Source organism: Lolium perenne, chromosome 2 (genome assembly GCF_019359855.2).
Source record: "Lolium perenne isolate Kyuss_39 chromosome 2, Kyuss_2.0, whole genome shotgun sequence".
Classification (NCBI taxonomy): domain Eukaryota; kingdom Viridiplantae; phylum Streptophyta; class Magnoliopsida; order Poales; family Poaceae; genus Lolium; species Lolium perenne.
The window spans coordinates 90,951,049-90,962,644 of NC_067245.2; the positions used below are offsets into that span (position 1 = coordinate 90,951,049).

General features: G+C 40.3%; 1 protein-coding gene across 1 annotated transcript; it reads right to left on the reverse strand.

Moving 5' to 3' along the window:
* Positions 1-4,365: 4,365 nt before the first annotated feature.
* On the reverse strand, positions 4,366-8,050 carry LOC127333232 (cysteine-rich receptor-like protein kinase 6). The gene is made up of 7 exons (XM_051359574.1): positions 7,128-8,050; positions 5,944-6,078; positions 5,640-5,770; positions 5,354-5,564; positions 5,028-5,265; positions 4,803-4,953; positions 4,366-4,699 (listed from the first exon to the last, which is right to left on the reverse strand). The coding sequence occupies exons 1-7, from the start codon at positions 7,987-7,989 to the stop codon at positions 4,475-4,477; spliced, it is 1,953 nt and encodes a 650-aa protein (XP_051215534.1). The 5' UTR covers positions 7,990-8,050; the 3' UTR covers positions 4,366-4,474.
* Positions 8,051-11,596: the final 3,546 nt, after the last annotated feature.

Here is an 11,596-nt window from a genome sequence, read left to right on the forward strand (position 1 = left end):
GCACCCCACTGGACTTATATTAAATCTCTCGGTTTGCACACTTCTAAACTTTGTTTTTTGAGCAACATAGAATTCTCGCAAAAACTTTGAGTGTCCTTTATTAGTTTTGTGTCTAGTTTTGCTTTGAAATAAATATTACCATCATGAAAAATGCCTTGCATTCTTATTAAAGATCTACTGAAATAATTTATCATATTCTTGAATGCCTCCATGAAATAGAGTTGCATGTTATAAAAAGATCAAGAGGGATGCATTAAGTGCTGAAATTTATATTGTACATAGTACTGTTAGTTTCAAATGCTTTATTGAGTGATAATTTGCTATGTGCCTTATTCAGTGCTACTTATTACTAGTATACATAGATGTTTAATTTTAAGTATCATTGTTTGATGATGAATGAATAGATCTATGGATACTATTGCATGATTTTAGACCTCTTGCTAGCCAAAAATTGAATTCCTACACAAGCATAGACTTGTTTCCAAGCTCAACTAAAATATAATGTCTATCATACCTATCTAAATAGCACATGCTATTCCAAGTATAATGTGTGTGCTTTGCCTCCAACCTATTCAAAATATCTTTTTTTTTGTTTAATTTCAAGTTCATAATAAAGTAAGGTGTGGAAGGGAAATACCGCTATGGATGTTGTGGGTTTGACTAATTATGAGTAATGAGCTAGACTGTAACCATGTTTACTGAGGAAGTGTTTCAACATTGCACCATTAGGGTATTGCACCCTACGTTGATCATTATTTATTTTGCTTTGTTGATGGCTATATCTTGTGGAATGAGTGGAGGTTATTTAAGAGTAAGTATGCATACATTGTTAGAGAAGAGCAATGGGCCGCTAACCAAACCCATGTTTAATCATGGTGAAAGTTTCAGCAACGAGCATCCTCAATAGGAAGAGTGGAAAAAGTAAGAGAAAAGAGTTATGAAAAAAGATAGAGTGGAAAAGAAAAGAAAAAGGAAAAGAAAGAAAAAATAGTATGAGAAAAAAGTGAGAGAGAGTTAGAGAGGATGATCAACATTTGTTGTTCATGTTGTCACTGTATGGATGGCCTATAGTTGAGATACACATCTCCTTTGGTCGTTTGTACGGACGGCATGCATGAAGGTACCCCATTGCGATACTTGGTTGAAACATGTATGTTGAAAAGTCTTGGTAACCCGAAAGTGCGATATGAGAGGTGTAGTCCTCAACATTCATGAAAATGAGGCAAAACTTACTCATAAGAGGTCAAACTTATGACACATAGATATCTTCATACATGAGATACTTGGTACCCCATCCGTACTATTATTGTTGACATGAATTGCATAGCTCAAAACCATGTTTTATGCTCTCTGTTTTTTTTTTGAGGTTTAACACATACATTTCGTGCTTACTTTCTGTGTTCAAGAGTCAAAAGAAATATTCATGAAAAGAGATGAAAAAGAGTCTTCCAACAGTTCTATATGATTCTCCTAAGAATGCTTTATGATTCATAGATAGTTATCATTCACGTTTCTTACAATGCTATTTATTGTTATGCATGCTTTGTAGAATGTAAGAGATATCACTTTATACTTTATATTGCTTATTGTCATTCTTTATTGACAGAACCTTGTAAGACTTTGCATGATTACATAGAAGAGATGCAATAAAACTCAAAGTTCATGTTAGTTTAATCACCTTTATGCTCGAGAACAAGCATGTGTTAAGCTTGGGGATCTTGATGCATGTAAAATGCATACATGAATTTTACACTTTATTGCAACATATTACCACATATTTGTATCTTATATAATATTATTCCCATGTTTTATGATGTTTTAGGGGATTTTCTAAACAATCTCTCCTCCTCCGGTTCTAATTCCGTTTGACAGAAAACATGACTTTTTAGTGTTTTTGACTTTCCAAGAGCTACAAGACTCGAAAAAGGGCAAGGTCGGGGGCCACACTTCGGATTTTCAAGACGAATAAAAAGAGCTAAAAGTGGAACACCAGGAGGTGAAGGAGGTGGAAATTAGGGAATGTGGTGTGCCCTCCCCCTTTGGGCGCGTCACCTGGGTCGTTTCGCCGTCATCCGATCGATCCGCTTCAATCCAATGCCCACTGAATTGTTTTGACCTAAAACCACTATATACACGACACCCGAGCCTTTCGTCGAGGCTACGGCGGCGGATATCAAAAACACATAAACAAAGAGAGTCAGCAGGCCGCCGCCGGTGGAGATCGGAGGTGGGAAACTCTGCCAGAATCGCCTCCGGTGGACTCCACCCCCCTCCGGTGAAGGCATCAACACCATTCTCATCAACTTCGTCAACATCTACAACAACTTTTCATCACCCCTCTCTGTAATCTTTTGGCAAACATTATGTATGATGCAATATATTGTTTTTCCATGATCTATTGTATCTCTATGTTGATGTTTGAGTAGTGAATTATTCATGGCAATTGTGAGATAGTTTGTTGTTGGTTGCATACAAGTATTTGTTATCTTCTATGATGATCTTTTGTACTGATATATGACTGCACATATGTCGGGGGATGCATAAGGTTGTCACCGTCGCATGTTGATAGGAAGAGGGACAGCGGGAGCTGACAGAAACCATGTCCTAATTCTTAGATGCATGTTGTATTAATCATGTTTAATCAAACGGGAGGTATAACTATGATGACCTTTAATTTTACAGAGGTGGTTGGACTTTACGTTTTAATAATTCTCTTGTTTGCTCTTAACCGGCCTTGGATCAATCACTAGGGGCATACTTTACCATATCCATGGCTACACCTATCTATGGCTCCTCTCTAGAAGAAACACTAAAAATATTATTATGAGCTTCACTTATTGTGACAACCACACAAATGAAATAGCAATTTTCGTGAACACTTGCTCTCTTGAGTTACTCCACTTTACTTTCCTTCATCTCATTGCATTCTACTTTATTGCACTTTACTTGTCTTGCATTTTACTTTTTGCATTTTAATTACAACACTTATAGTTTCTAGTAAAAATCTCTACACACACCATATCTCCTAGCTTTGCATAGAATGTCATATAAGTGGGTTATAAGGCTTTAGAGAATAGATAGTTTACCTTCAGCTCCTCATGGGTTCGACACTCAAATAATTATTGAATTGTACTGCGATGATCCCCTACACTTGGGGTTATCACTTGTCTACACCGAACGCATGCATAACTGCGGAAGTGCTGCCAGTTGTAGCACTCCATCACTTGTACGTCTACACGACTACATCAAAATGTTCATTGGAACGTTACGCTTTCGGTCTTCAAAGGTATTAACACCGAATCCCTCCGTTATCTCACATCTGCATAGTATAGATCTTGGATATATCGTTCTCGTTACCAGTAATTTTTTGTTTTCTACTGCGGAACCCTTACACTTCCTTGTGGAGGAGGTCGGCTAGGGTTGGGGAGGCTGTCTGGCTGGCTAAACATTCCTTAGGGAAGGGGCGGCGGCCAAGCCTGCATTATTATTATTGGGGGAGGGAGGGGGAATTGCGCTACCCCTTCCCAAGCCCTAGCGCTCCCTTGTCCTCCTATATGAACCCATTGACCCCCACTCTTATTGTACACAATATTTGCCTCAAGGCTCTCGTCTATATCTCCGGTGGGCGGGGAAAATTCTACACAATACCATAAGCCATAAGGCTGAGTTACTCTGCTAGAACAACTACATCATGGACGGCGGATCCCTATAGGATTGCTAGACCGTACACGTTGATACATGTATAGAGATCATGCCTTCGATCTTTGGAGCAAGGAGGAGATATCCTCGTGGCTAGGAGGAATTTTCCTAGCTACAAGGATCGCCCGGATCAGAGTCATCACCGAGCCTTCTGCAAATTACCGATGAACAAACCCTAGATCTAACTTATTATTTTTTCACCATGGATAGTACGAGTAGATGCAATTTCTTGTTTGTTTTCTCTACCCTGTAACTCTTCAATTTGAATAAGAAAGTATACTTTTTTTATAGTTTTAATTCCTAATAATAAATTGACATATTGTATCTTCTTCTTATAGCTTTTCGAAGATGCTTAAAATCCATTTCTCAAATATTTGCAAAATATTAGCGTGCAAAATAGTGGGAACATAATACTCTATATATCCCACTTATATTTTACAATTACTTAGATTTTGAAAACATTTGTGTCTTCATAAACAAACTAAACCCTAGCTCTTTTCTTTGGATAAGTCAAATCATTAATAATAGGAGATGTAACTAAGACAATACTTTTAGTAATTAGTTTTTTTGTGTATTTTTAATGACATGATCACAAAGGCACATTGATTGTGTGTTCACAATCTCGTTCAATAAGCATGCTAATCATAGATCCAAGAACACCAAACATAACAATCATGCATGAAGTTCATCTCATTTATCAACAACAATTTTTGATGGTTCCTGATTTCAAACAAACTATTCTTGGTTACAAATTTTTGGGATTTTACAGTATGACTCACTTTTGGATGCAGAAAGCTGGCCTAGACGGAGCTTCGAGAGACACAGTGTTGCTGCTAAGCATGACAGTCACCACTGACATCAATGGTCTATCTGCGGGGTCTTCTTGAACACATAGAAGTCCAATTTGAATGCACTTCAGCATCTGGTCTCCAGGAGAATGGCTAGTCGTGGACAAATCCATGATCTCTACAATTGTTCCCTTTGTCCAGTGCTCCCATACCTGCATTACCATTACGTAGGTATATTAATACTATTACTTTCATTAGTAGTATTTATTGTAGCTTTGTGTGACCTATGAAGTTTGTAATACTCAATATACTTACCAAACTTAAGAGATCTGCAGATTTATCGGAGTCAAATGCGACAGTGTTTCTTCTTCCTGTGACGATTTCCAAAATCAACACGCCGAAGCTGAACACATCGGACTTGATAGAGTAAGTCCCCCGCATAGCATACTCAGGGGCCATGTATCCACTGAAATAGCAACATTATGTTACAGACTCATGCACGTTTAGATATCTTATAAGGGCAGTGTCATCGTGACCTACTAGGTTCCGGCGACAAGGTTGGTGACATCTTGTGATTGATCACTGTCAAAGAGCCTTGCTAAACCAAAATCTGAAATCTTAGGAATAAATTCTGAATCTAACAGAACATTGCTTGCTTTGAGGTCCCGGTGAATTATCTTCAGCTGAGAATCTTCATGAAGATATTGTAAGCCTCTAGCAATCCCATTGACTATCCTAAATCTCTTCCCCCAGTCTAGCTGACTTCTCCTCTCAGGATCTGCCACACAGAAAAATAAACCTCAGAACTGTACACAACATATTTAGATGTTTTTTCACTGTTGCTAAATGGTGTTGAGGTACTCTACCGAAAAGAATGGTGTCGAGGCTTTTGTTGGGCATGTATTCATACACAAGTAATTTTTCATTTTCTTCCAAGCAAACACCAACAAGTCTCATTAAATTCTTGTGTTGAAGCTTAGCAACCAAAACAAGCTCATTTTTAAGCTCCTCTATCCCTTGCCGAGAACTTTGTGAGAGCCTTTTAACTGCTATTTGTTCATCGCTGGGAAGGATTCCCTGTACAAAAGGAGATATATATTTACTAGAAGTATAAAATACAGAATAAAGAGTCTATGTGAAATGATATTGCACCTTATAAACCATTCCAAACCCTCCTTCACCGAGTTTATTGCTTTCATCAAAATTATCTGTCGCGGCTCGTAGAGCTGAGAGATCGAGCATGAGTGAATCAATACTCTGTGTGTCCTCCGGATTGTTTGGGTCTATCATAAGAGAAAAATACCCTTTAATAATGGTGTAATGCATGAATGTAACTATTGTCATATAGAAATGATGTCATTGTCACACAAAACCCCAGTTTCAAATCTATAGAAGTTATGAAAAAAGACTATATTTGTGTAAAAGAATGGATTTGAAACTAACTGATATGACTTACATGATACTGATGCCTTTTGTACCGGTTTGCTCTTTTTCCTCCGCAGACAAAGGCAAACTACAACAGAAGCCAGTATTGCAGCGACTATCGACTGTGTAATGGCTAAAATTCTAGCGGCTCCATTCCTTTTGCTATCTGCATACAAAAGGCGCCAGTCATTACAAGACACACTGAAGAGAATTCTACAAGATTCTATAGGAGATGATGAATCTTCCTTTTGTTGAACATTTTTACATAATGAAGCTTCTATGTTGACAACTCCAAAGAGATCAGGAGGAGAAAGTCCATTACTATCTTTGATGTTCATAGTGCTGAAAGCTTTATGCCATGCTTCTTCGAATTAGGAAATACAGATGGGTGGCCAGTCTGAATATGTTATTTCGTATGGGTTCTCTCGACAAAAGAGGTGTAAAAAATAACAGTTGCTCTTTTGCTTATCACCGTTTTAATTGAACCCAGCTAGCTAACACACAAATAAACCATGTTATTTGCCCTGTCTAAAAAAGGAAAAATCCCATGTGCTCATGCGCACACCTAAAGATAAAGGAGATATTCTGTTTCCTGCATTTGTTCATATTTGGGGTCAATCATGCAAGTGTGCTCCAATTCCCAATACACACACTTTACAGGATAGTTTCTGCGGCTAGCAATCGGCCTGGATGCACAACTGGGCAGGTTGTCATAAGACTCACAACTCGGACCCCCTCGTATCAAGACTTTAGCTTATATTTAGACTAAATTAAACTAAAGCTCCTACAGTTATTATGAGTCGGAAGGTGTATAATTTTCCCTGTTGTCCAGTCAAGCAACCGCTAGCTACGGGACTGCACAAAAGTCAAGACCTAACAACGGGAATTTCTAAAATTGCTTCTTGAAAATTATCTACCGGACGTTTACTAGTTCGTTCATGAATCTAGATATATTTTGGTGTTTAGACTATATTTTACCTAAATCTTTGACAAGTATTTAGAGCCGGAAGGAGTTTAAGCACAAACAAAACAAGACAGTAAAAAGACCCCTCGTTGGTGTTGACAGTCTATATTTACTAGGACCGAATTAAACACTCCGATGCTCTATCGTTTATTCACAGGTCGGGCCTCACTGTTTTCTCCCGGAATTGCGAAATTACTTCTGTCTGAACAACGAATCGTGCAAATAAGATGAAGTTGTTTCTCCAGGCTCACCTCCTCTGGCCGGCAGTGGCGTTACGCTCGCTGGTGCTGGTGCTAAAGCTGGGGATGGCTCGGGGAGCTGCAGCAGCGAAGGCCCGTTGAAGAAAGGATACTGCTCATACCTGTAATTGCACCGCAATCTTATAACCCGGCCACCCGACTTGCCGCTGAAATAGCTTGGCATCATCGCGATGATACCCTGGAGGCAGGCCCGGCAATCGGCCGGGGCCATGTCCGGCGTGCACTGCGCCAGCCCGTAGATCTTTGGGTTTATCTTGTCGAAGTTCCCGAAGCCCTCCTGTCCTGTGCCGAACCGCCTGGATGAGTTCGCGGCCGCGTAGTCGGCGATGGCGTGTATGAGGGCGCCAACCGCGGCGTCGAACACCTTGGCTGGCGCGGATGCGTTCCGACTGCTCGTGAGGATGAGGGTGCTGCCGCTGCCGCCGTCGGTGGAGGATAGGAAGTTCTGGTTGGAGAAGCGGAGCGCGCAGGGTTCGTAGTAGATGGTGGCGTCCTTGTTGTACGGGCAGAGCTGCTGCGCGTCCTGGAAGGCGGTGGAGATGCATTCGCTGCAGTTGGCTGCGCTCGTGTCACCGCGGCAGAGAGCGAGCGCGTAGACGATGTCCGGAAGGGTGCCGACGGTGCCGGTGGCGAATAGATTCGGTGAGGAGGAGGCGTTCTTGGGGAGAGTGGCGTGGAGGAGCCGGATGTTGGCCTGGTAGGTGCTGTTGGCGGTGAAGTTGGCACTGTTGCTGCAGAAATGGCCGAGAGGATCGCCGGCTGATAGAGGTGTGAGGATGAAGACGAGGAGGAGGGCCGCGGCGGGGACGAGGTAGGAGGGAAGGTGGCCGCGCCCGCGGTGGTGCGAGGCCATGGTGTTTGGGCGATGGGGGAGCCGTAGAGCGGTGGAGAAGATGCGGTTGTGGCAGAGTATTTTTTTATATATATGAAAGCGAAGCAGAGAAGAAGAAAGCGAAGCAGAGTAGAAGATGGGGTTGGGATTAGGGTACGGATGGTGGGGTCCTATGTTGACTCATGTGGGGCTATTTTGACTTGACTCAAAAAGTCCGAAACCTGTGTTTTTTTTACAATCAATATCATGATATATGTATGTTTATAACTACATACGTGAGATTTATACATAGCAATTACAAAATAAAATTGGAAGAAACGGTAAGGTTTTCAAACTTTCTTCTCCGAAAAAATCTTGTATTTTTCTAAAGTCAGCTGAAAAAAAGCATAGATACCAAAACATAGGCATGCAAATTTAAAGGAAGATTTTTCCATAATTTTAATCTGAGTACCAATGCTAAGACTATATGTGCGCAACTATTAAAGTAATCAACCAACATTGGCAGAAGTGCCAACACCAATAGTTTAGATAACAATAGTTGAATTGCCTTGTCAACGTTGCTATGAGACGATTGTAAGAATCACCATTGTCAAAAACATCCGGAAGAAAAATTGCGAGGACCATCCTTGACAACTTTGATAGAAAATTTCAAATTCGATCAGACTAAGTAAGATCAGAAAGATCGTACCTATATAACTTTAATCTTTTAACATCAACATTGATGTAGGGAAGAAGATCTCATCATCAAAAGAAGGGCCGAAGATCACTTATTGTAGACGATGGTATCTACATTATCGTGGAGATCGAAAAGAAGATAACTACCAAAACTCTAACCTAATCTTTCTACAACACTAATTTTTTATTTATTGAAAACTCAACTGATAGATCGGGTTCCCCACTCCTCCCGACGCTGGCGAGACCGGCCGGAGGACTGGACACCTACTTAATTATGAGAAACCATACGTTTATATGAAGCAATAAAATAAAATTAAATACATAGTTTTTTGATCGATTTGGGATCACCGCAAAAATTCATTACATTGAACGCACAGAGCATATAGGAGCTCCCTAAGTTCCCAGGAAAGACTACTCTCAACTCACAAGCACCGGCAAAACAAACATAAGAATTTACAAGAACTAAGAGCAAAACAGCTCATGCTAAACACCAACATAGATGCCACAAACAAGTTTTTAAGCTGAAACAAGACCAATACAAAAATGACTCAAGCTACTCCTTGACAAAGCAGGCTACTCATGCGTATACCTGAGCATTTGTCGGGCCGGGCCGGGCCTCGGGCCGGGCCGACCAAGGCCCGACGCGGAAAATCTCGGCCCAGGCCCGGCCCGGCCCGACCGTCGGGCCGGAAATCTTGGCCCAAGCCCGGCCCATCATAAGGAAAGCCCGTCGGGCCTCGGGCCTCGGGCCGGGCCGCTTCCTTAAATCGCGTAAAATGATGGCCCAGGCCCGGCCCATGCTGACCATCGGGCCAAAATATCTGGCCCAGGCCCGGCCCACAGGCATGGTCGGGTCGGGCTTGGCCCGGGAATTTCGGGCCGGGCCGGGTCGGGCCGACCGGGCCGGGCTGCCCATGGCCAGGTATACTCATGCGCTTCTTCCATCTAGAGACGACCCAATCAACCGCTCGTTGGAACTGCTCATGCGCTTCTTCCATCTAGAGGACGCTAAAGCTGCAGAAATGAAATCATGCCGTAGATTATATCAACTGGCGTCTTGATCAATTTTCCTTCAGAAATCAACTTCTTGTGCGTGGTCTAGAGAGACCACGTCGCTGCAGTAATATTTTTTTTTCAAGGAATTGCTGCAGTAATATTCACCAAGCAACATCAAAAATTTCAACGTGGTCACGCCTAGTGAGAGGAACCAAGTCAAGAACACATGTGGACGCGTAGCACGTGAAGATATACCTGTGAATATTTTGTTTCAATTTTTTTTAACATTCTAAAATGTATCTAAGATAATAAATTTTAAAATAAAGGAAGCATATGTTTCCATAAGATAAAATACCACTCGGTCGCCTGACACTACACTATCAACTACAACATTTTATCTAAATTTACACCACACTAACATCTAACAATACATGACTTTTTATCTACACACTATATACTATCATCTACGATTTGTATCTACTAATTTATAATCTAAAAACTAACAAAATTGTACACAACCAACAACTACCACTACAAATATGACTTAAATTTCTAAAAAGAATAACGGGAGACTACCACTACAAATATGTCATATGCTTAGTATTTATTGTTGTAGCATGATTTGTTTCAAATGGCTGAGAGTGCATAATGTATCATTGAAAGAATCATGTGTTGTTTCTATTATAAAAGCATAATATTATGGTATTCTTCTTTGATGTTTTATTGGGTTGACTTGGCGCATACTTACACCATGTTATGACTATAACCAGTCAACTAAAACCTCTATGATCATTTAGTTTTTTACTTGTAATATCACTTTATGCTTTGATTGATAATATTTTGTCGCTATGCATGATTATGGCCATTATTTCTCTCTTAGTTGGTCGCTCTCAGTCTTTTGCTAGCTTTCGCTTGTGCTGAGTATGATCTCTACTCGTGCATCCAACCACCATGAAATAAAGTTTGCCAATTGTATCTACCATATCTAGCTAGTAGCATTATTGCTATTCCAAGTAATTCATCATGTTTTTACCTTTCAAATTAAATCTTGGCATGAGAAAATTAGTCAGTAAAGCTCTCACGAACTTGATGGCACATTTACTTTCTTGCACTTAATAAATTTGATCATTGTGCCTATCTTATGAAGTTTATATGTTTTCAAATTACGAGTTGGGAGTTAGTAGAACCATGCTTTCATGGAGAGCACTTTCCACATTGCACTTATATTTAGTTGATGTCATGTTCTTTTGTCTATGGATGCCTAGCGATGCGAAATAAAATGGAATCTTATCAGACCATGGAGTTTGTATATGAGTTAGGGAAACGTCTGGGACGCTAATCTAAGCCATGCATCATTCATGGTGGAAATTTATAGCTAAGCCGTAGTGAGCATTCTATGAAGCATTTGAAATAAAAAGCTATACTCATAGTAAATAAAAAATTGTTGAGGTGCTCAATGTCTGTTTGTCTTGTCATTTTGGCATGGGATTGCTCCACAAGAGTACCTCCATATCATCGGGCAAGAGGTACCCCGTTGGCGGTTCTCAATGATACATGTATACTTATAATGACAAGAACTTATTTGGGACCTAAGTTGAGTAACATGAGATTTAGGTACTCGCATTCAAGGGGTATGAGATTCTCAACTTGTGATTTGCAATCATATAGCTCATCTTTGACTCACATTAAGTTTAACAATTCAAGATGCTTATGATAGGGGCAATAAGAGCTCAAACCTAATAAGTACCATACTTTTTGGAAGATTCATAAAACTTTGTTATCTTGCTTACTCTGCAAAGATTCTCTCTTTTACTTTTATGTTGAGTCTTCATCTTCTACTTTATGCACCAATTAAGAGAGCATAGTTGTCATTCGTAGTGCAATATGCATAGTCCGAAAATTATTATTGATTGATTCATGATTGTGCTATTGCTTGTTTTTAAATTACTTGTATCTA

What these genes read in the sequence shown, in the direction of transcription:
- LOC127333232 (XM_051359574.1), bottom strand. Translation starts at nt 7,989, where the DNA reads ATGGCCTCGCACCACCGCGGGCGCGGCCACCTTCCCTCCTACCTCGTC. An exon ending in CCTCGACACCATTCTTTTCG is followed by an intron (nt 5,266 to 5,353) that starts GTAGAGTACCTC and finishes TCTGTGTGGCAG; the next exon opens with ATCCTGAGAGGAGAAGTCAG. An exon ending in AACCTTGTCGCCGGAACCTA is followed by an intron (nt 4,954 to 5,027) that starts GTAGGTCACGAT and finishes TTGCTATTTCAG; the next exon opens with TGGATACATGGCCCCTGAGT.